General features: G+C 38.4%; 1 protein-coding gene across 9 annotated transcripts in view; it reads right to left on the reverse strand.

Annotated features, from left to right (window-relative positions):
- Nucleotides 1-24,247, reverse strand: part of MOCOS (molybdenum cofactor sulfurase) — an 884,654-nt gene that overhangs the window by 173,893 nt on the left and 686,514 nt on the right. For 5 of the 9 annotated variants that reach the window (XM_080583048.1, XM_080583047.1, XM_080583046.1 and 2 more), the window contains one exon: nucleotides 23,057-23,123. The exons of 3 other annotated variants lie outside the window; for them this stretch is intronic. In XM_080583048.1, coding sequence (XP_080439174.1) covers nucleotides 23,057-23,123 — 67 coding nt within the window. Of the gene's footprint in view, nucleotides 1-994; nucleotides 5,505-23,056; nucleotides 23,124-24,247 lie in introns of those variants that run through there. One more of the 9 variants, XM_080583050.1, reaches the window with a different exon arrangement.

Raw genomic sequence — 24,247 nt, forward strand, 5'->3', positions numbered from 1 at the left:
ATAATGTTACTTACACATGTCTACAAACTGCAGACTTTTAAGATATATTATTAATAACAATAATAATCAGTGGGGTATCTTATGATACATTTAGGGGACAACTTAACACCAATGTCTTGAAAAGGTCTGAAGAAACAGAGCACTCAAAGGTTTTAGCTAGCAAACTATAAAAAGCAAGGTTGCTTCAGTATGGAGACCTCACTTAAGAATATAACAAGATAGTGTTTTAATAGTACATCACAACAGTTATCCAGCTATTGAGAATTTAACCTAACAGAATTTAATTTCAGAAACTGGCTGAAGTGCACGCTTTCTGAATTAGAACATGCTGTATTTCATTTGTGCTGCTGTGTTGAGTATATCACACATAGAGGGTTGCATTTCTGCTTTGAGACTTAACTTCAGACTTACCCTAACCTGTACTTGGAATAGTCCCGCTTGTGGTACCTTGAATATTCGTGATTGTGGATCCTCATCAGTACTCCTGGGCTGCACTGGATCACCATCGGTACTCCTGGACTGCACTCTTCCATTACCACACTCTTCAACCAGGAGAACACCTCACACTGGCCTGTGCTAAAAAGACCACAACCTACACATTCCCCTCCCTCTCCAGTACCTATTATTCACATTCCTGCTTTACATTTTAAGATACACGTAGTAATGATGCATCTAGCACATCAGTAGCTGTCTTGTGGCTGAGTTTAACTCTGGGATGCACAAGGGAGGCTCAGTCTCACGTGCACAAACCTGCCTGGTGCTAAGGCGCAACGCCAGAGGAAGGAGGAACTCCTTGCAACATTTCCTGCTCTACTTTTCACCTCTGCAGATGGGGCTCCTTCACGCTCACTTGCCTAATATTTTGCTTTAATAGGTTTTCTTAGTGAGAAATATATTCCCTTTATAAATCTTCGTAGACCTATCAGAAAATAAACTTTACTCTTCACTTTTTAAATAGAGCCAAGCACAAAGAAGAAAATTACTCATTACTTACAACAATTTCTTTGCTTCTGACAAGACAACTGTCTTCTGCTAATGAAAGATTCAGCTGAAGCTCTCCTTGTTTGACTGCCAGGCTGAGACATAGCCCTAAAAGTGATGTTGGGAGCTCTAGTACAGGTGAATTTATCTTTCCTCTTCCTCATACCAGCTTGCTCTAGCCTTGCAGTGAGGAAAACATTAGTGAAAGTCATAAGTGAGCCAGCAGACCACTTGGCATAGCTTTCAACACTACAGTTCAGCTGCCACTGTTGAGAGCTAGAGCAAAAGTTTTACCATTTCACGGCTTTTACAGCTATGGATAACTGCAAAACAGCCCTTAGCCTCATCTTAAAACACCATTAAGAAAATGGCTGGCATATTCTCTCAAGAGAAGAATTCATTTTAATGTATCCTAAACTCTCTACAGCTATACTGAACTGTGCATAAAGATGGCTCTGTATCTGCCTTATTCTAGTCTGATTACAGAAAACAAGTTTTTACTACCATGCGACCATGTAGTTTTATTTCTCCAATGTATTGAAGTCATTCAAAAAAAACTGTAAATTGAAAGTAAGCTAAAGAACAGGCTGTGAAACACACAGGTATGCTGCTATCATCACTTGATCTCCCCTAAAGGGGCTACAGCACAGACAAGAACAATGCACTAACCTCTGCAAATAAGAGCTCTTCTCATTTTCATTTATTCAGAAGAGGTATGGATCCTAACACCATATTTTCCTACCTAGCTACTTAAAACATCAGCTCTGCACTGAGAATTACATCGTCTCTTACTAATCAGCTATGTCACAACCTCTGCAAAAGTAAGCTTTAAGTAAGTTTGTGAAGTGGAACAAAATTCTAGTTCTGCACGTTCCTCGTCATGCCGGCTTTTTGTGAATAAAATAGTTTGTATTTATTTATTCAAGGTTGAAATCCAAATTAAATAACATGCCAGTTTTATAATTTGCAAAGGCCAGAGTACTTGTTATATATTGTCTCCAGTCACACATACCACAGTTGTTTATACTGACCTGAAGATCATGGGAAACTTACTGCCTCACAGATGGAAGAAAGAAATACAGTGACAAAACCCAGCACTGCTTTATCCCTCTCCTCCCCCATGAAAAAACAGCGACCCCAAAACCTACCATCTTCTTACAGTTCTCACTGACGGCAGTGAGTCAGCCAGCTTTGATCCCCGACCAAAGGGTGCCCCAGCTGTGCTGGGATGACTGCTTCTGACAAACCCAGGCGGGACTCGCACCAAAGACTCCATGACATTTTCCTGCTTTTCTATGGTGCAGATTGCTTTATGTAAGTCACTGCTCCACTCAGGTTTCTACACTGTGGTAATATGATTACTTCTTCTACTTTCAGAATCATAGCAGTAGTAACAGCTATCAATATCGATCTTGTTTAATCATTTCTGGAAAAAAAAAAAAAAAACACAACACCTTTCTTACTACTATCCTTCTCCCTACCATCCTGCTTTTGCACTAAAACTATATGTAATTAATAAGTTACCAGATTCTGGATCAGGCATTTAATGAAATGTATAGTCTCTGCAATAAATACAAATAATTACAATTATCATAAGTGAACCCAGTGAATCGTCTTTCTTGATTCTGGGACTGGATCTGCTTCATCTAACTTCAGCATCCAAACCTATGCTAGTCACCACCAAAAAGGGATTTATCCTACCTACTTCAGATGCTAATCTCAACTTGAGATATTTAAAATTAGCAAACAGAACTGACTGACTAGGACACAAATAGTGCCAAAATGATGTGACCAGTTTAATTAACAGGTTTTTAGTACTTTATGCCCAAGTATGTTGGATTGTCACACAAAAAGTATTAATTCCCGACATGAGTATTTGACAAAAATGAATTCCATTTCCACAGACACACCAGCATTTAATTGTATCATCAACTGAATTTCATTTTTGAATGTTCTGACGAGGAAAAAAAATCCTTTACATTAATGCCTTTCGCATTTCAGGTAGGTGATGGTAGATAAGCACACACTTGCACACTGGGTCCTCACAAAGGCACACACAAAAACATCAGCAAGTAATGGGTAGGTTTGCTGCAGGCTCTGTGTGCAAAAGAGGTAGGGAAGTTCACAAAAGGCTTATTTCCATCTAGCCATAGCACTGTGAAAGGTCAAACTCTGTCTGGAGAGACAGCGGGGAATGCTTTGACTTTCATGAATGAAAAATTACGATCTTCTGGTTCAACTTTTAAGGTGACAAAAACGGTCAAAGTCAAATCATTTCCACTGATCCAAACAATGTTTCTTTTCTGTTGTAAAATCTTTCAAGATTTAGAGGGAGAAGTAAAATCTGGGCCAGAGAAGTAAAATCCGGGTTTAGTTACCTCAAGGCCTAAAAGGATGGGGAACCCAAGCTTTACTTGCTTAGCAATCCTTTCCCTCTCAGGAATACATGGCCTAAAGCACTGTAGCATTTCACAGATATAGATATATTTAAGCATTTTATTTAATCAGCACAACTGTTTCGTAATAAAATGACCTAAAATTATCATTGTTTAGAAGTAGCAACAGTACAATAGCATAGTTCCAGTTGGAAAGGACCTACAAAGATCATCGAGTCCAACAAACAGACTACTTCAGGGCTGACTCAAAGTTAAAACACTGAGTTAAGAGTGTTACTCAAACGCCTCTTAAACACGGACAGGCATGGGGTATCTACCACCTCTCTAGGAAACCTCTTCCAGTGTCTAACTACCTTCTTAGTAAAGAAGTTTTTCCTAAGGTCTAGTTTGGACCTCCCTTAACACAGCTTTCAGCGACTGCCATGTGTTTTGTCACAAGATACCAGGGAGAAAAGATGAGCACCTCCCTCTCCCCTTCCCTTCCTCAGCCCAATGCTCCAGCATATCTAGATCAATCTGCAAGGCCTCCTGTCCTGCAAGAGAGTCAACAGTACCTTGCACTTTAGTATCATTAGCAAATTTTACTAAGGATGCATCCCACTCCTGCATCTACCTCATTGATAAAAACACTGAACAGAACTGGTCCCAACACTGAGCCCTGGGGAACATCGCTATAGTGACCCACTACCAGCCAGATGGAGCCTCATTCACTACAACCCCTTGTAGTGAACAGCTGGATAATTTGTCCAGGAAGATACTGTGCCAGACAGCATCAAAGGCTTTACTAACACTCAGAAAAAAACAACATCCATTGTCCTCCCTTCATCCACTTCTATGGTATCATAGAAGGAGATCAAATGGGTGGGCTGGGCCTGATGACTGCTTTATCCTTTAAGTGTCTTTCAGTAGCTTTCAGGATAATCTTCTCCTAATTTTTCCAGGTACTGAAGTTAAACTGTCTGCAATTTTCAGGTTCTTCTCTCCTGCCCTTCTTGCAAATTGGGATAATGTTGGCTATCAATATAAGTATCAAATATATAACTACACTGTATGAGTTCCCTGGTAATTTCTATACATACCTCTATATAAACATATATTTACAGACTTATGCAGGCGTATCTAAACAGGAGAGAAAGACACAACCCACAAGCCTTTAGGAAGTGCCAAAACTACCAGATTTCCGCTGCTACTGCCACCCAAGTGATGGTGTGAACAGGTACAATCAGCAGCTCTGAAAGTACTGACAGGCTACAGGACTGGGATGAGAAGGATGCTAAATGCCCAGGAACTACAACAAACAAGGAATAAGGAAGACCTTGTCTCTTCTTTGTCCACAGGAAGGTTTCTCCATCTATCAAAAATAGATATTAAAATTCAACAAAAATAGGAAAGAAGAAGTAGTGCAGATACTGTTGTATACTGAATGTGTTGTTGATTAAAGAGAATTACTTTTGTGCATATATTCATGCTGCACAAGACAAAACACTGCCTGGAGATTCAGCTACTGAGGGGGACTTGGGAGATCTGTGGATCTACTTCATACGTTAATTTCTTGAGGGATCTTGAGCACATCATTTTACTTTCCTGTACCACAGTTGCCCATCTGCAAACTACAAGGCAAAAAACCACAGTATTCCCCCTCTTCTGTCACTGTCTACCTTAAAATATTGAGTGTTAAGGGAATGCTCATGTACTTGAGTCAAGGACAGTCTGTCCTACAACATACGTGCATTTAATGTTGAGAACAGCAAGGCAGAGATTTTGGCAATGCTGATTTTAGAACATTTTTTGTCACTGAAATACAAGCCCCAACAATGCCAAAACTGTATGCGAGATTCAGTGATGAATTAGCAACAGCTCTGGGAGAACCTACAGGATTCCTCCAATCCCCTGTCCTTGAAACTCTGTAAGCAGAAGAAAGAGGCACATCCTTGCTTTTGATTGAATTGTCTTCTCGTTATGCTGCAAAATCCACTTTGAAAACTGAGGATTCTCCACTCCCTCATCTCCACGACCCTCAGTGGCTCCACAAAACCTTCTGAAAAGAACTGATTGACTTTAGCACACTTCAGATAGTAACAAGCTTCCAGGTATAATTAACCAGACACTCTAGCACTATTCCACAAGGCTAAATTTATTCCCTGTCTTCCTCATTTTTCAAATAAACTCAAATATTGTACAAGAACAAGGAAGTGGAAATATTTTCAGATCATGTATATATAGCGCACATTCATTTGTCATGTGGTATTGCTTTCTTTCTTCGTTATGGTAATAATAAGTCATTTTCACTTAAATAGGAATAATAGTTATTATAATTTATAAAATCTCTTATGGCTCCAGATCTGCAAAAAGAAACCCCTTGTTGGTTCACAGAGCTTATGAAAGATAGGGAGACCAGAGAAAATGTATCTAAGTATACATTTAGTACATGCCCCTATACTATGGGAAACAATCCGTTGCATGACATCTACATAGATCTCAGTGCCAAAGCTACATGAAACAGTCCCCCGGCCCCTTACAACATGTCTAAACTACAGCAGGTACATAAACAAATAAATATTGACAACTCAACACACAAATTTTCCAAAGGAATTGGAGGCCACTTACAGCAGTACAGACTCTGTAGCTTTGTGCGTACAGAACAAACTACAAAAACTGAAGGAACTTTTCTCATAAAGAATGTGGGTCCTTCATGAATTAAATACAAAGGCTTGCAGCTATTATCAAATAATGTAAGCAGATCAATTGCTACAATCCAATCATTTGTGCTCAAAGCTGTAAAACATTTGTATTGTGCAATCAATTTAAGATGCTTATGTATAGAAAATTAAATTCAGAATCAGTGACAAAAGGAAGACAAGTTTATATCGATTCTTAATGGATAAAAACCCAGGCACCATATCAATTTACGTATCCACTATTAAAACACCTTTATATATTAGGTATATTCAGAGGCTTCAATATTTTACAACAGTGCACATCTTCCTGTGCTTGGCAACAAACCAATTCTAGGGACTTAGGCAGAGATCAGACTAAGCCTGATACTGCAACAGATGCAAGGTGGAAGGTCTTCCAGGCAGCATTCTTTGCAGTTACCAGAGCAAAAAAAAAAAAAGACGACTTCACAGGTCATTGTTCCAGGTTTTCAGGAATAGAAATGTTGACTGGCAGAGGGTTTTGGGAGAACGCTTTCTTGAACCCACAAGTTCTTGTGATTTTGTTTTTCGTGTTTGACATAGGATAAAATCAAACTCCTTAAGACAGGCAAAATGAATAAACAGAACAGCTGAACCCCCATCAAAAAAAAAGAAACTACATAGTTTATTATGCAAGAGACTGACTTTTATGTCCCTTATCAGACCAGGAAGCTCATGGATGTCCAATATGATACAATCTAGGTAAGAGAGACAGATAGAAAAAATGTGCATCTACCTTCCTCCCTGATTTTGCAGTTGTTTCCCATATAACTAACATCCACTGGATCAAAGCAGTATTTTAGGGATCAATTCTCTTGACTAAAGGTTAGTGGCATCCTTGGGGAAAAAAGAAAGGTTCAAGCCCTGGGCCCAAATCAGGCAGAAAAGTCGGTATAGGAAAATATTTTGGGGACCTCTGCTAGACATACACACATAGGATCTGCATTATATTTTTCTGCTTCACACGTCTGCTTCCCTCTTGATTATCTAACCTCAACTCTGTTGTTGGTGCAACCTCCCTGTGATGCTCAGACAAGTGAATTGTCACAGTAAAAACTCACAGAGGATTATAAAGCCAAAACCCAGAGATAATTTTAGCTTCTTTAGCGATGAGGAAGGAGTAACTTTACACTACCACACAACATCTGGTAGCATCTCTACCCTAAACTCCTCCTGCGGATGCTGTCAAATTTCAAATCAATGTGACTGATGGGAAGACGTCTCAGAGACCCTAAACTGTAAACTGGTACAGTGAAAAACTTGCTGGCTTGATCAGCTGCAGCTGAAAGAGACCCAAGTAAGTACCTCTGGTGGGGGGAAAAGTGGGCAGGCTGCTGCTATGAAGCATGCCCTCTGTGGCAGCCAAGCCATACATACACGGGCACCAGGCAGGATATCAAAACGCCCATTCCAGCCTTCTAGGATGCCTACTAGTCTTCACTAATGCTGTCAATCCAGAAGCTTTGAAAAACAAAAAGAGAGATATTGCAGAACTCCCAGTAGTATCACGGAGGTTAATAATACAGCTACCATGCCAGGTTCCCTCCTGGGAGCAGAAGTCCCAGCCATGGGTTTTAGCACCCACAACCACAGGTTTTAATTTCACAGTCAGCGCAAGGAGTTTCCCTCTTGCTGAACAAGACAGAGGCCAAATCTCTTCACACAGACAGAAGATACGGGCCCAGGTACAGGACCAGAGTCCCACAGAGATGTAGGAATCTTAAATACCGTCATGTGGTTTAGGTTTGCTTTGTTATTATTTGGTTACCAGTTTATTCAACACAGAATATTTTTAAAAGCTTGCTGCCATTATGAAATTCTGATGTCCACAGCATCCCTTTCAAATATTCATAAAGCAGGCACCTGACTAGAAGTAAGGGGCTGTTGCTTTTCTAGCAGCTATTCAGAATCAGCAGGGCTGATTTCAAGGTCTATTTTACGTAGGCAATAACAGGACATCAGCGAGGTCACACAGTTGTTTTTAAGTATGTCTCCAAGCACTGCAACTGCCAGTGAAATCACTGAAAAGGAGCTTAAGGGTAAGAATATCCAGGTAAAACCAATCCAGCGTACGAAATGACAAAATAACACTTTGAATATGAAACACATGGGAAAAAAATTGAAGATCACAGAAAGCAATGAAGAATCTCCATCACATTTCTTTCTCCTTAAAGTGTAACTCTTCCCTGGACAAATAAGAGATCAGCCTTATCCTGTGCAAGAAAGCTCGAGGAGATAAAAGAATATCAAAAAGTCTTAAAATCTAGAGCTCAGCAGCAAAAAACTGCAAAAACAACTGAGAAACTTCTCAAACAGAATTTTGTAGAAAAATTCTTAAAGAGGGGGCTAAGGGAGTGAAGAAAAATATAAAATAAAATCATGGCAGCTGCATAGCAGCATAAGAGGACTCTGGGGTTTCAAGATTATTCTACGGCCTCTCATCTCAGTCTGCTCCAAAGAATTAGGCAAACTGGGTATGCAAAGATCAGTTTTCTTCTTCGGTAGCATACCACCCCCAGATTCAACCTTACTACGTTTGTTTGTTTGTTTCCTTCACACTACCAGCCTTCTGCCCACATCACAGGGACTATACAGGTGTAACAGCGTACAAAAACATGGTTCTGTATTCAACATTGCTCTGCATTGGGCTGTTCTTTCCTGTAGCCATTTGCACCTGCCCACAGCAACAGAAGGAAAACATAATGATCCCTTCGTGTTTTTATTACATCAGCAGATAAACCTGTGAGCAAATACCTAGAGCAGAGCAGTTAAGGAAAAGGGAAGAAACATGGAAAACATGATCAAATTTACTAGAAGCCTGTTTCCAATTCATTCATCTTTTCAGCCTGGAACAAACTGCTGCAGAAACCTAGAACACAGTACACAGACCCATTATTTAATTTTGTATCTTATTGATGAAAAAAAAAAAAAAGAAGTTCTCCTTATCTGACTTGCATCTTTCTCTGTCCTTAGTTTTATTGCAGATAACTCAGCTACGTGCTTTAGTGGTCACTTTTATGAGAAGCCCTGGCTTACTCTACCCACTGCAGGTAGCTTATGTAATTTATGTTTTTAATTTTTCTGCAAAGCACCTAGTACAATGGTAAGAGGTTCCATTTAAAATTACTTACATAAATAAGCAAATAAGTACCATTAGCATCTAACAGATTGTGCTTATCAATCTATAAACACTTCAGGTTCAGAAAATTCAGTAGCAGTGTGGCTAGCAAGGCACCAAAGGAATACGTATTCATTTTCTAATAGGTCTAATGGACCCTAAAACGTTGCATAACACCATAATAATCTTCTAACAATTTCCTAGGAAGAATTTAAGACTCTCATTTTCTTCTTTACATTAAATCAATAGCTTTTCCTGGGTGACAGGGTTGTGCTAGACCAAATGCATGAAAGTCATATACAGCCAAATGCCATCTACCAGTACTCTCCCTGACACCACTAACAATGTTCTAAAAGTTGTTCTCTATCAAGCGATACCCAGGATCCCGGGCTTCCCAGCCCCAGATCCACAACTCAGCGCCAGCCCAATCTGAGCAGCCACCTCAGCTCAGAGCACATAGAGACGGGCACGTTCCTCTTGCCATCTTACATACCCACCTACGGAGCCAGGACACCAGCCTTGCAGGGACCTCACATGCCACACAGCACAGGCACAAACTGAGGTGAGTCTGGCTGCAGTGGTTTTGGCCATCACCATTTTCCTGCCCTGTCACATGCTAAAAACTGTCTTTGCCACAGCTGGCACAGCACGTATGTGCATCTCCACTATATCAGTGCCAAATGCAGCATCTGACCTTAAAACAACTGTCCTCAGCAGTTCCAGCACGCTGACTCTGGTATCAAGGCTGAATCTCCTGGAGAGGAATGGGAGAAGGCTGCTGGAGAGAATAACAGCACATGGCCAAAGCTGGTAGAGATGACTGATACCATAACTCACCTTGCAGCTCCTTTAAAAGCTGTCTTCAAATGCTTCGCTACATCAGAATGCATGAAATTTAAATCTGCTGACTTCTGTTCACCCAATAGTGTTTTCCTGGGCTTTCTTTACCTTCTGGGTAGCCCCAGTCTGAATTTCTCACCAGGGCAATTTCTTTCACTGTGGTTGTAAAAACAAGCTTAGCAACGTTTATATTTTACTGTGATTGAACCGTCCCAAAGAGCTGTCATTCACAAATTTTAAATGGCTTACAATGTGCTTTGCACCTCAGTAATTATATTCTAAGTTATCAAGTTCACACATGCTCTCTTTTTCTAGCCACCCACGTGTGCTTGAGAGAAATTACTTCAGAATATGCTTAATTTTAAAGTCTTCATTTTACACATTGTGTGTAATCAAACTTTTTATTAAACATTGCCAAGCAATCTGTCTCATTTAAAAAAAGCTGCTAGAAGAGGTAAAGGTCCATTAAGCTGTTAATTGCACGCTATAACTCTGATTTCTTGAGAAGTTACGTTGCATATAGTTTCCTCAAATATTTAATTCTGTATTTACCTAATTCTGCTGTCATAGCTACTATGTTGGTCAGGAATACAGCCATGCCAGCAGCAGCAAAATTCTCCCATGTAGAAACAGAGAACAAAAATGAGTATTTCATTTCAATTTATTTTGTTTCAGTTTGATATGGGGAATTTCACTGTACAGGTACAAAATGCAATTCTGCTAATGTAGAAATACAAGTACACCCTAAAGGCAGAGTGCTTCTGCTACAGTAATGGCTTAAGTGGTTTGTGAAGTCAAATTCATTGCAAGTAAACCTCAATTGGTCTTAAAAATGAAAGTCATTTGAGTGACATTGAAAATGTTATATGCCCCTGTTTTTAAATTACTTATAATGAAGGTCAAAAAAAAATACTTTAGGCTGTAAAAGTACATCTGAGGTGACTCCAAAACATATAAGCTACATACAAATATTTTCAGGACGATTGCCACCTCTCACATAAGGCTCTGAAATAGTTTTGCAGGCTTCTGTATGCAAAAAACACCATCAAATCATTTGAATTTGAGTCCACCAAACACAAGAAACATCAATGCTTAATGCATTTTACATATTAGCTGGTTAACCAGACCTTACTTCAAACCACATACCTTTGTAAAATAAAATTAATAATCATCTTTTAGTTTGTAGTAACTTGAATCATATGACAATGAAGTTAGAGAGCGGGAAAGGATGAAGCACATGCTAATTTCTCCCAAAATGCACATAATTTCTCCCAAAAGATATGCAAGTACAGTATGACATCAATGTTGACAGGCTTTTTGTTTGTTTTCCTATTCAGTCAGTTGTCATATAGAATCGTAGAACCATTAAGGTTGGAAAAGACCTCCAAGATCATCTGGTCCAACCCTACCACCAATGTCATCCACTAAACCATGTCCCTAAGCACCAAGTCCAACCTTTAAGGTCTTTCCACAACACTGAAAATAAAGTAATTAGTGTTGGTATGTGCAAATTTGTTATGTATAGTAGAAGTCTCTTCATCAGGAGAATCTTTGCTCTAAGCCTTATGCTCTGACCATAGGAGCATCTTTATCCATCTGGCTTTTCGGCCTCTTACCAAAGTCATGTGGTATAAAAGCAGCTGATCCCCTTCCAAGCAAGGAATTTTTGGTCAATCCCTTCCCATTTTGGAAGACCTGTGACAGCTCTGAAGCGCCAGGCACGCCCTCCTCATGTACAGCAACATGTTTCACTGTGCTTTTTACAAAGGACAACCACAACCAAGAGCCTCTCAGCAGAAACACCAGAATCGACAGGCTTTAGTCCTTTTGTTAATACTTGTAGTTACAGCTCTGACTGCCATGGTTACAAACAAGAAGGTTATCTTAGCTCTTTTTCACACAACAGGGGAAAACACCAGAAGAAATCAAAAGGGCCCCAGATTTACAAAAGAAAACACCGTGAGTATTTTGTTAAGTACAAACAGCCTTGAAACAGATCAGCACTATCTTTAAAATTACAATAGCTGTTCAGGGCCTGAGACTTCAGATTAAGAGAATTAAATTTCCAAAACTCAGTGGAGTGTGTGCTTATTTAATTAAAAGCAGGCAGAATTTCATTTGCACTTCATTGTTACGAATACCACCTATAATATCACATTTTGGCACTGCAGCTTAACTCCAATTTATACTAAAAGCATACTTCATCAAGCTCATTTTGAAGTTCATTACAAACGTTAAACGACGGTACTATTTGCTATAGCAATCCCATCCCATTTAGGTGTTTAAACAGGCAAACATGGTCAGATAAACCCAAATGGTTTACATTTTTTCAGATGAAGTCTTTTGTATTTGATCTGCTATTGTGAGCTGAATTACATATCCTTGATTTTATATTTTAACAAGTGTGGCCCAAGGTGCTGAAAAACTACAGAACTTTCTGGCTTGTAGTTGTGCCTCTAAAATATATCAGGTTATTTTAATCTCCTGTCAGAAATGAATCGGTTATTATACTTGTTACTAGAATATAAAACACAGAGCAAGAAAAGGGTCTTTAGCAATGGATTTCTCACTGATTAGAGAGAAATTTACCCTTACGCACTGCCCTCTGACTATGCATACAGCCCAGAACGTGGTCTGTGAGACTGGTACATGTTAAACCTTTCTCTTAACCAAGGGAGAAAGGGGGAGACCTAAAGAGAAGCAACAGCACCCCACCTACCAAGACATCCATTCAAGGCAGCTAGAAAGTGCTACTAGAAAATCAGGAGCAAAGCCTTCCTGCCTCCTCTGATCAACTATGTCAGCTCTGGACAGTAATACTGAAATAATCCCCTTGTAGCACGGGAGAAACACCACCACGTAGAGTTAGTAGGTCTCAGTATTAGTTGAGACTCAGTTGACTCCCTTCATATGCCATCTCAGCCATAACAATTCAGGGGTCTGCACAGTTTCTTACTCCAGCATGAAAGGATGGTAATAACCAAAGAGCTAAAAAGGCAGGCTGAAATAATTATTGTAAATGTGCTTATGAGATTGCAGACAAAAATTAAGTGATCAAAACCATCCATAGATATATTTTGCAAGGGTGGAAACAAATCCTATGCTATTAAAAAGTTTTATTATAGTATTAAACTGTGTATATGATACTAATGGAGTTTACCTTAAGCATTTTGGCATACATAAAAATCATATATATATATATATATGAGGCCCACTCTTCAGCTCTTGGAAGGCCAGACAGATAGGTCCCATAAAGCTTATACAGGGAACTTTGGAATTTGGCATGTCAGTGTGGAACTGCAGGACTTCCAGCACTGCACCGCTAGCAGAGTAGCTTCTACTCAATAGAATATTTTGGATTCAAGTTTTGACTTTCTACCAGAAGAAAGATCTGTGTGAAATGTAACAAACCTTCAGCTATTATAAATTTAAGGCACAATTGTAAGTATCTTCAGACAAGTTCTTCCTGTCAGGCAGATCTCATTTTCTTCCCCTTGCAGAGAACTTGCCATGGAAAGTGGGTGAACGTGAAGTTCTGCAGCAGCTATGAAGTGTGAACGAATCAATCAGCAGAGAGCCAGCACTCTCAAACATATCTGAATGAGGCACCACACACAAGATTATGGGACCAGGGTGGAACCAATTGGGCAATGACATTTTTCTTAGTAGGGCAAAACTAGCTAGGATTTTGCCTCACACCTACTACAGAGTGCTTCCCTTGTTAGCACAAAAGCCTCAGAATAGTAGTCCAAAGGTCACTTTTAGCATTACTCATCATCTTAGGCCTTGTGGTGGTGGTGGTGTTGTTTTTTTTTTTTTTTAACATCCCACAAGACAACATTGTTTTCATACATGGCATATTCTCAAGTCAGAAAAATCTGGTCTGTGAATTTTGATAGATTTTCCAAATATGTGATTTGTATCTCTAAAACCTCTTTTATTGCATGACAGGTATTGTGCAAAAAGCGTAGTGAAAAACTAAACACCTTTAAAAAGGTAAAGACAGACAAATGAAAAGGGGATGGCTAAGAAAAGCCTGGGTGCTGAAAAGCTCTTTTGAACACTATTGACTCTGAACACTGTATTCATTACAAGCCTGCGGAGTCTTCATAAAATCCCAAACATGCACGTATTACCCCTCTAAACAGTCTCACTATCCAAAAGCTTGCAGTAAATTCTCAAGTATTAGCAACATGCTATTGAGCTGGCACTCAATAATACTAATGATGCAATTTTCTTCTGCCTTGACACTTAGCTAATATACTAGTAAAATCCAGTAAATTAGACCTGGAATCACTAGAGGTTATTCACTTTAACAGAAAGGAGACAGTCTTGTTTAAACTCTTGCTTCATTTATCTTGCATATTCCTGTATCTTAATATGGTTCATGCTGCTTCTTACAGGCACCCTTTATTTTCAAGGACATTATCTTCACTTACAACCTTCATATCAGAAACAAAGTTTAAAATAGGTGAGAAACTTAAATAGATGAAACAGGCAGACAAATAAAAGCAAGAATAAATACAGTTAGAAGGAACTCATTAATATTGTCAATGCATATTACAAAGGTCTATGTGAATTTTAGGCACTCATTTCTGCATGTTTTCAAACTACCAATGAAAGCTAGTGCATTTAACTTCAAAGGGCTAGATGCTCAAAGTGACCGCATTAATTGAATAATTTTCTCTCCTTCGAGTCAATTGGGTCTCCTGTGCAATACCTATCAGTACAAAATCTCACAGTCTTCTTTCATTTTTGCTCCATTCATATCAGTATCAACCAATTTATGGATCACATTGTCGCTTTCAACCTAGCATGAAATTTCAGAAGAAAAACAAACAGGAAATATCAACTTCCAACAAATGTATCGAATTCTAGAAGAATCCCTACAAAGATGTGCTTCCTTTCATCCTGAAAATTCATTGTGCCTGCAGGTTTCCTCTATTCATTTGAAACACCTGGGCTATTTCCTTGTTTTTACAATAATTTTGTCTTCTAGCACCCAGAATATTTCATCCCCATTTAAATAATTTGTTATTCTGTCCCAGTTACCACACCTTTGGTTGCTGTACTGCAGGACTTATTTCAACGACTCCATTCTATTTTAGCTATGCGCTTCTGAAAGATGAAGGCAACCCAGAACAAGCTCAGAGACAGGGTCAATGGGGCTGGGGTCAAAAATGAGGAACACACTTCGGAAGAAGAGTCTAGAAGAGCTGAACTTCTTCAACCTATGAAAGCAAGAAAAATGGGCAAAGTCTCGCTCTACATAAACACGTGAGAAGGTATTAATGGAAGAAAAGACCACAAAAGGTAACAGAAACAAAAGATCACTGGCTTCTCCTGAGCCAGTGGAAGAAGGAATTTTTCTAGCTCTCCCATTTGGGACAATTCTTCAACAGTAGATGAAAAGTACGCTGTAATAGCTGGAGATTAGACTCAAAATGCCTGAAGGTCATGTACATTTCCATACTATTGAACTGTACCAGCTGGGATGTGCATTTGACCTGGTTTTCCTAAAGCCTGGCACCCTAAAAACCTTACTGGGTTCTCACAGTCTTGTTTCATACCTGCTTGGGCTAAGGAGGCCAGCTTGCACATTATTACCCTTTGCCTGTCACTGTTCCCTTGCACTCGTATTCTGCTTATCCTGTTTCTTCTGCTCAATACAGCTGCTGCAATAGATGCACTGGCACTGCTTCCTCTCATATTTAACACGTTGCTCTGTTTGGAAGCTGAGCAGCTGCCCTGCCTTCTGAACAGAAAGGTTCAAATTTGCACCAGGGCAGCAATGCCCTCGGAAATAAGCTGTACATACGTACTGAAGGCAGCTAGCTAGCGTCTGCCTGTGCCCAAACGGGTTCTCAGTGCCGAGCAGAGGAAAAAAGGCAAGGCAACAATTGCTAACAGACAAAGGATATTAACTGAGAATTTCAGCAAGACAGCAGGTTGCAAAGGGCAGCAAAACAGAAAAAGCAGCATTAGAACTACAGCCTCTAGCATGGGTGCTGTAAATAACCTGCTCATTAGAGAAAGAGAGAGCTAACGGCATGCGATTGTCTGGCAAAGCAAATGTATTTCCTATGTCTGTAAGAGGACTGGACAAGCTACAGACAGCCTGGAACAATGCATAAAAGCTAATGGCATTATTAGAGATGAGAAGAAGGCTGCAGTTACATCTGATGTAACAGGGACAGAAGATAATTCTCAGTCTGTATAACAACTGAGAGAAGAAAAATGTAATGAAATCACCAAAACACTGCAGAGTCACCTGCCCCCAAAGCTACCACTACTTGCAGATCATATCTGCTGCTGGAGAAAAAATGATAACATAATTTCCTGAATATATCACTAACTAAATTCAGAACATCAGAAGTGTGCAAATTGTTCAGGAATATATATGCATATATGAAAAATATCAATAATACACCATGAACTATCTAGACTCTGCAGGACAAAAATATAATCAACACTGGTAACTATTGACTTGGGTGAACTTTATACTGAAACTATCTCAGTGGAGTTTAAAGTGCTGAAAAGTCAAGACAGGATCATGATGAGCCACAAAAACAGTACCAAAAAGCTGAGGAAACAGAACAGTAAGTAGAGTCAGAATTCACAAGGTTTTGGATGGGGAAAAAACCTCACCATGCAAATGCTAATTGTTTTCTGAGGACTTGAGTCCGCTGGCTGAAACTGCAGCAGGTATAAGGACAAGGGCAAAAAGCACTGCCTTTCAACAGAACTGATACCAGGAATTTCAGATTCATTGAGGCACAGATGCCACCAGGGGAACCCTTGGGAATGCCTTAGCATCTCTTCAACAGCTTAATTATATCAACAGATGAAGTATTTAGATTGCTTTACGAGTGAAATGAAAAAGATTCAAAACAGAGCTCAATACTAGGTTTGCTAACTTCACAGAAAAATCTTTAGAGACTACATAAAAAGGTGCAGTAATAAATTACCTCTGTGCTTCTAAAAAGCATAGATGGATTAGTCTTTCCCAGGGTGATGATGTTAAAGGTAACATAAGATATACACGGCATATGTTAAACTCTTCTGTTACACAGTCATAAGTTGTGCACTTCTTGGTAGCATATCACTGAATAAATTTCAGATGGAGGAGCAAAACAGAAAGCGTCTGCAATCTTCAAAAAAGTAGACATGAGAAAAAAATACCAGCTGAATTTTGGACAACATACATAATTCAAGATGGCATTCAAGATTCCTCAACTTGACCTGAAGCAAACGGAGCACCTCTTGAATGCTGTATAACTTATGAGGAGAAACAGAAGTCCACTGAAGTCAAAACAAAAATCTCTAGCACGAGAAGTGCACACATGGGATGGAAGAAATTACTTTTGTTCTAAGTATGAGGTCTTCCAAAAGCTTTGTTTAAAACAGAAATGGTCATGTTGGCCGGTAACGAAGTTGTCAGATTCCTCAGGAGCTGGCAAAGAGGCATTACAACTGCTAGGTTCACAACAGCTTGACAGGACTATGCTACTACTCACTATAAACAGCTAAGGAACCAGTGTTACCAAAAGAGTCACAGAAAGGTGTCTCACTGTACTGCTTCTCAGGATGCAATTGCAAATCCAGAACGGGGACAAATACTATATTTCTTCTACAAGTATTGTGCAGTCTAAGGAGGAAAAAAGCCTCCACACGAACTCTGAAAAGAGACAAGAAGATAAAAAATGGAAAAATGGAATTTGCAATGAGGAAATTTCACTATTTTTAACAATGTGTGTTATTCCAATCGGAATATCTCATTCAACAGCCCCGGTTCCCTCTAGCAGGCTCCCCAGCAGTCACAGAAGCCATCAGGTCCCTGCCAAACAAGCAGACTGAATACACAGCTAGGCTTTGCACATTTATAGAACATGAATAAACACGGTGGACTGAGTCCAAGTAAGCCTGTGCCATTCCCTACACTCTGAATGTTGTTTAGAAAGCAATGGCACAGGAAGATCTCTTCTAAACCTATTCTCCATTGTGTCTTCATCACAGCCACACTATAAAAGCAAATTCCCGAGGGTTTTATTTTCTTTTTTTTCTGAGTAGGGGAGAAAAATAATGAAAGGTCACATCCGTCCTTTTTCAAACATCTCTGCAAAACACCCACTATCCACCCATACAAATTAAACTCAGGATTACCCAGGGTTAGCTAACAAATTGTGTGTTCATACACTAGCAATCTTGACCTCCAGATTTTAATTCATTTTACTGAAATATTTTTTTTCTTTCATGAAAGCATTTCAGATTTGGTACTCTTTGCAATAAGGATTACTCAAAGAACATCACCACGAATGCACAAATTTTATTTACTGCAATCTCTTCCTACAAAAAACAGAGCTATAAAGGTGACTACCAGAAGAGTAATAGAGAATATTAACAAGTTCCTTTCTAAAGCTTTAGCCGATCAAGTTAAGAGATAAGGAACTTATAAAAATAGAGATGAAAAGTCCAGAAGCAAAGTTACAAAGTAAAGCAGACTAATTTCACTGTTCTTTAAACTTGTTCCAAAATAACAGTACCTGATACCCTTTTACTACTTTGTATAGGATATTACAAAGAGTAGATCCACTAAAAGTAATGGATCGACTCCTAGAAGATCCTGTTTATAAAGGTCAGTCCTTGTCTTTATGTTTTTATTTTATATTTACTATCTATTCCAATACCTTTTTTTCTTTAGTACTACAAAGAAAAAAATAGATTGCATGAAAGGATAGGTGTTGCCAAGCAGAAAACAAGACAGCACCTCTGCTGAAGCCCTTGATCAGCTGTCACTCACTGCGTAACAGAGCACGGAGTCAGGTACTGGTCCTGCTACCACTCGGTATGGGCACGCTGGGATCATTTCATTGCATGACTATGTAAAATTGTTACATGAATCATCAGGAAAATGATCACCTCGCTTTCCTATTATCCCACTCTTCCACAGAAAGCTTTTCATTATTCATAATTATCTTCGAATGGCACATCCATTTGGATGACTCCACATGGAGTCATCTTCATGAGCAGCCTTTCCTTCTGACTCTGCCGTCTGTGTTACTTCAGGCTTGCCCCGGAAGCTGAACTGCTGGACCAGGAAAAGCAGCCTTTGAACATGGCATTATGAAACAAGCATGCAAAAGGGCTGAACCATCCTTGTTTTGAAACAAGGTTTTCAAGTGGATAGGTATCATTAAGGAGGACAGCATGCAGGGCTCAGATGTCACTCCTTTCTGCCTCTCCAGCTGGTAACCTTTAGGAACGACAAATCAATACTAAGCAGATACCGTATCTACTATTTCTTACTGTGTACCAAAGGTCAAGCAATTTTCATGTATGTATCAGTTCCAACATTCCTGTTTTCAGACACAGAACTGATTAAACCTGGGAATAAAGAAGGAATTCTTATCTTGCATATAGCACTGTTTCAGAACATGTGATGATTAAAAAAAAAAAAAAAGAGACTTGGAACTTATTTCAGAGGCAAGTTATGATGCTCACAGAAGGAATGCAACGCTTTACTTCGCTATCGTGAAATGATCTCTAAAAATAAGCTGCAGATGAAATTATAAACAGCATTTATAAGACTGCTTCCTTAGCAAAATTCTGAACCACCTGTATGTTTTACCACAGAAGCAATATTTTTGAAAAATACTAAGCCCTTTACATTCATTTCATGCATGCCTGTTGCACCTTTTTCATCCGTATGTGCAGGCCACAGAGATTTTTCTCCTCTTACAGTTTCCTTAGATGGCATATTTTGAGAGAGGCCTTAATTGAAAGACATGTTTTGGTTCTATATTTAAACTTGATCCCATTTAGCTCAATGCCAAATCCTTTTAGCATCAGTGAGAAAATTCCGTAGTACACATATTGCCATAGCCTAGGAGATGCCTGGTGCTTAAACTTATTTGAAATTTCTTGACTTTTTTTTTTTTTTTTTTTAGCATTTGAATTCCCAAAGTATGCTCAAGTTTAACATTTCATAGTAACTGAAGTTCAAGGACAAACATCAAAACTCTACAAAATTCAACAAGATTTTGTTCAAATGGAAAAGGTACCTTGCAGTATATTTTAAACACACCACAAATTTAACACTAAAACATCAGTCTGGCTCTGGTAGGAAGACACCAGTGCAAATGTAAGACCTAGAAGGACAATGTTTTTAAAATATTCAGAAAGCTAGTATTTTAAAATGCTTGCATATGAGAAAAAGGTTATTTAATACCCACTCTAATGAATTTCTGAGTTGTATTATCTCTGCAGCATCGTAAGGAGATATTGCCACTCACGTCCTTTAGCTGTATGGAATGGAGCAATGGCACATCCAAACATCCGTAAGCAAAGTCATAAAAAGGGTCTATAATCTTTTCATGCGGACATTTAATACATTTAGAGAAGGTTTATTACAGTTCTTGCTTCCTCTTCTTGGCATCAATCACATTTATTATAAAGATACATACAACGTTAAAAATCTCTCCACAGTTCATTTCAAACAAAGACAAGCAGTGTTTTTATGAATAAAATAGGTTTTTTTGCTCTTATTGTACTTGAGTTGGTCAAGAGGTAAACCACTTTGATTATTTTAATTTTGTAAATCATAGAAAACATCCATTGACTCTAACATTTAATTATTTATGCTATTTTCATGCAAATCTATGTTCTTAGAGTGGTTGCCGCCTGTCAAACAAATATCAAGGCAAAACCAAGTAACAGGTCTGTATTGTGGAACAGCGTACACGGCCAGATTAGGAAAGTCTATTCTGATGTTGCCATCAGCAATATTGACAAATACAAATCAGAAACTATGTTTTCTGTTTATTTTGAATGTTTGTTATGTGGCTTGGACTAGATGATCAACCCAAACCATTCTATGATTCTATTATTCTGTTTTTAATTAACTGCATTGTGTCATCTGATCAGAAAATCATATGAAAATAATAATAAAAAAATAGCATAGTGCCATGGGGTCAATCCCTGAAAAGAAGTTATACGGCTGGCTGCAGCCATGCTCCACAAGCAGAATTATAAGCAAGCAAGTCTTTTAAAAATTTCTGAAATTAACCACTACACTATTGTTTCACCAAATAAATCTATTCTATGTGTTGTGATACAGGACAGAGCTGCCTGTCTCCCTGTCTTGTCATATTGCTTATTCTGATTAGCTGCAACACCATGAAAGTATAGATTTTTAATATACTTTTATTGTCTTTTAGATAGCTGACTTACTGACAGAAGTTTTGGGGCATTTTATTCCCCAATTTTTACTACTATGTTTTTTTGATGATTATGCTTTTAACATTTTTATTGGGGAATAATGGCAGAACTTCTATAGGACTGGCTGACAAATCCTATTATTGAATTTGTTCAATTCTGCATCCAAATGAACTGAAAATGTTCATTTGCATGCAGAGGGCTATTTATTTATTTATTTATTTTCAGGAGAAAAAAATAAACAATGCAAACACCGGTATGCTTCTTGGAATTTCCCATGCTGCTCCTCTAAAAGTCTCATGTATTTTTTTAAACCAGGATCCAAAATAAAACAAACTGAAGATGTCAACTCTCTTAAAAAAAAATCTGTATCTGTTACACAGTGGAAGTCTCTTTCCTTGCTCACAAACAGTGAAGAACATAGAGTATTATAGAAACAGCTACAAAGAACACTTTCTACTGTACCTTCATAAGAAGAATGATTAAATGGCAACACTGAAGTATCACTTAGAGTAAATTAAGACCAGAATTCTGACACTGCATGGGAGCACACAGGCATGCTCAGCAGACTGCAGGGCTGTAGGTATTGCTGTACGTGGTTCTAAGCGTCTGCTTTTGAAAACAGCCATTCCTCATAGATTCTTTCGTTTCACTTAGCCATATGTTAACAGGTTGTCATCCTGCCCAGCATAAGACAGGGTTGTGGAAAAGGCAAAAATAAATACTTTCTCCAGAAAGTTCAGGGGAAAAAAAAAAAAGAGAGAAAAAAACACAACAAGAAAAAAGGAAACAGGTTATACACAGCACCATTTTGCAGCTAGAAATCTTGTTTTTTCACACCCTTATAAAAGTGCAGTCAGAGAAAAGGCAGCAAAAAGATGTAAAGTAGATTTTCTTCATTATAACTCTCAACACTACACTGCTATAGTTCCACTGCTATTGACCTAAATTCTGCAATGTGTTTTGGTGAAAAGTTTGCTTTTAAAATGATAATAAAGAGGAATCTATGACATTTCCCACCTTGGGTAAAGAGTGCCATTAAAAGCATGGCCAATCAACGGTGGTCAAAACTTGCATATTCTTCAATAACGACATATTTTACAAAATATCAACAGGTACCTAAAAAAACACGCTAAAACAAATAACTAAGTACCCGAGCCATATACACCTTGTGTAAACTAATGGCAAAAATTGCACTTTCAGCCCACTGAACTCTTGGGGGGAACCCTTATTTAGTGATTCAGTTCCCTTTCTTGCCCTTACCTGGGAGCCCTGATGCGATGTTTACTTTTTATTTTTCTTTTTGCTCTTAAAAATTACATTAAAGCAACTTTTAAAGGTATTTTATTACTCCAACAGAAGTACCTGCTGTAAAACAATGTACACATTCCCATAAGCTTTTTATAAATTCCTGCAAGCCATTATACCTTATTTAATGTCATCTGAATTTTAACTGTGTTCTTGCACTCTGTTCTACCTTACTAACTTACCATACCATCATAATAATACTCACTTTTGAAATTCAAAATTCTAAATCTTTATTAAAACCGCAGACTTATGTTACAGCACTAAGTTAACTCCAGGAATTTAAGAACTGGGGTATCTGGGAGAAAAAGAACTCACTTCTCTGATTCTGTGCAATATTTGACTGCCCAAATACCTTCTGCTTTAAAAGCAGAGCGTTTTCTGTAGATGTGACAGACAACCCTCAGAAAACGGCATCATATCTAAGTCATCAAAACAGCACAGGCCTAATCAAAATGAAAAATATCAAGTGCATCATACAACATCTGAAAGAAAGATTATTCTACCTGTATCGGACATGCTCGATTGTGTCGTATGTCAGCTTGCTGCTGATATTCTGACTATGAGGGTTGCCTAGGAGACAACAGAGATATAGAAGTTAATCATTAATCACAGTTTTGGTATTAATTTTTTGCTTTTATCAAAGTATTACACCAAGCCAGCCTGAAAAGATGACAAAGATTTAATGTATACTTCACAGCAATGCCCTGAAGCTCCTTAGAATAGTTAGTCAAGAGAAAGGACATATAACAGAACAAAGCAATTATGACAGACCTTGAAACTTCAGCTGTATCTGTTACTGGTACTTAGGCAGTTCCCTTTAAAAATACAACTGCATATGCACAAATGTTCCACCATAGAAACACAGATAGAACGCTCATTAATAAATATATTCATGCACTAACTAAGAAGCGATTTAGAAGACAGCAGAGACAACAGACATTCATGACACCAGGATTATCCCTTTTTTTTTTAGTGTCTGAAATTCAAATAGCTCATGAAAACATAAATTTCACTGCAAAATTAGTAGCCATCTTAGTACAGCTCAGCACAGACATGCATTAACAGTTAAGACAGTACCTAAGAAGGGCCTGAATTTATCTCCATGAGCAAAAGAGTACAGCAATATACACAGATGCACAACACTTTCCTACTAGTAAATGCTTAAAGAACATGTCTAAACATTTTTGAAAGAGAACAAGAAAAAAAAATACTATATTGATACAGTTTTGCAGTAAGCTACAATATTATCTACTCTCTTAAATTTCAAAATCATCCTCTTGAAAGTTATTGACTGAAGGTGTTAAAAAGAATAATAAATTTAGAGCTCAGACCAAAGATCTAATACTTAGACTGTACATGTCTGATGTTGCATTTCTCTAATTTCCAATTCAAATATTCTCAATTTAGAAGTGAGAATTCTCTTTTACTTACATTCCTTTCCCTCATTCACACATGCAACAGCTAAACTGCAGTTCTTCAGGCGTGTGGATTATCACCAAGAAAATAATAAAAAAAAAAAGCTGGGAGCCAAACTCCCCCTTCATTCACACCTGTGTCTGTTAAATGAACTCTTTTTATACAACAGTTATTGCTCTCAGAGTAGCAGATATAAGTGAATAAACAGACTTGACCATATTAGGGATCTCATTATCATTTTAGATGAAAGCAGCATAAAACATACAATTTGTTCTTGC

This window comes from Anser brachyrhynchus, assembly GCF_964034855.1.
Source record: "Anser brachyrhynchus genome assembly, chromosome: 2".
NCBI classification, from domain to species: Eukaryota; Metazoa; Chordata; class Aves; order Anseriformes; family Anatidae; genus Anser; species Anser brachyrhynchus.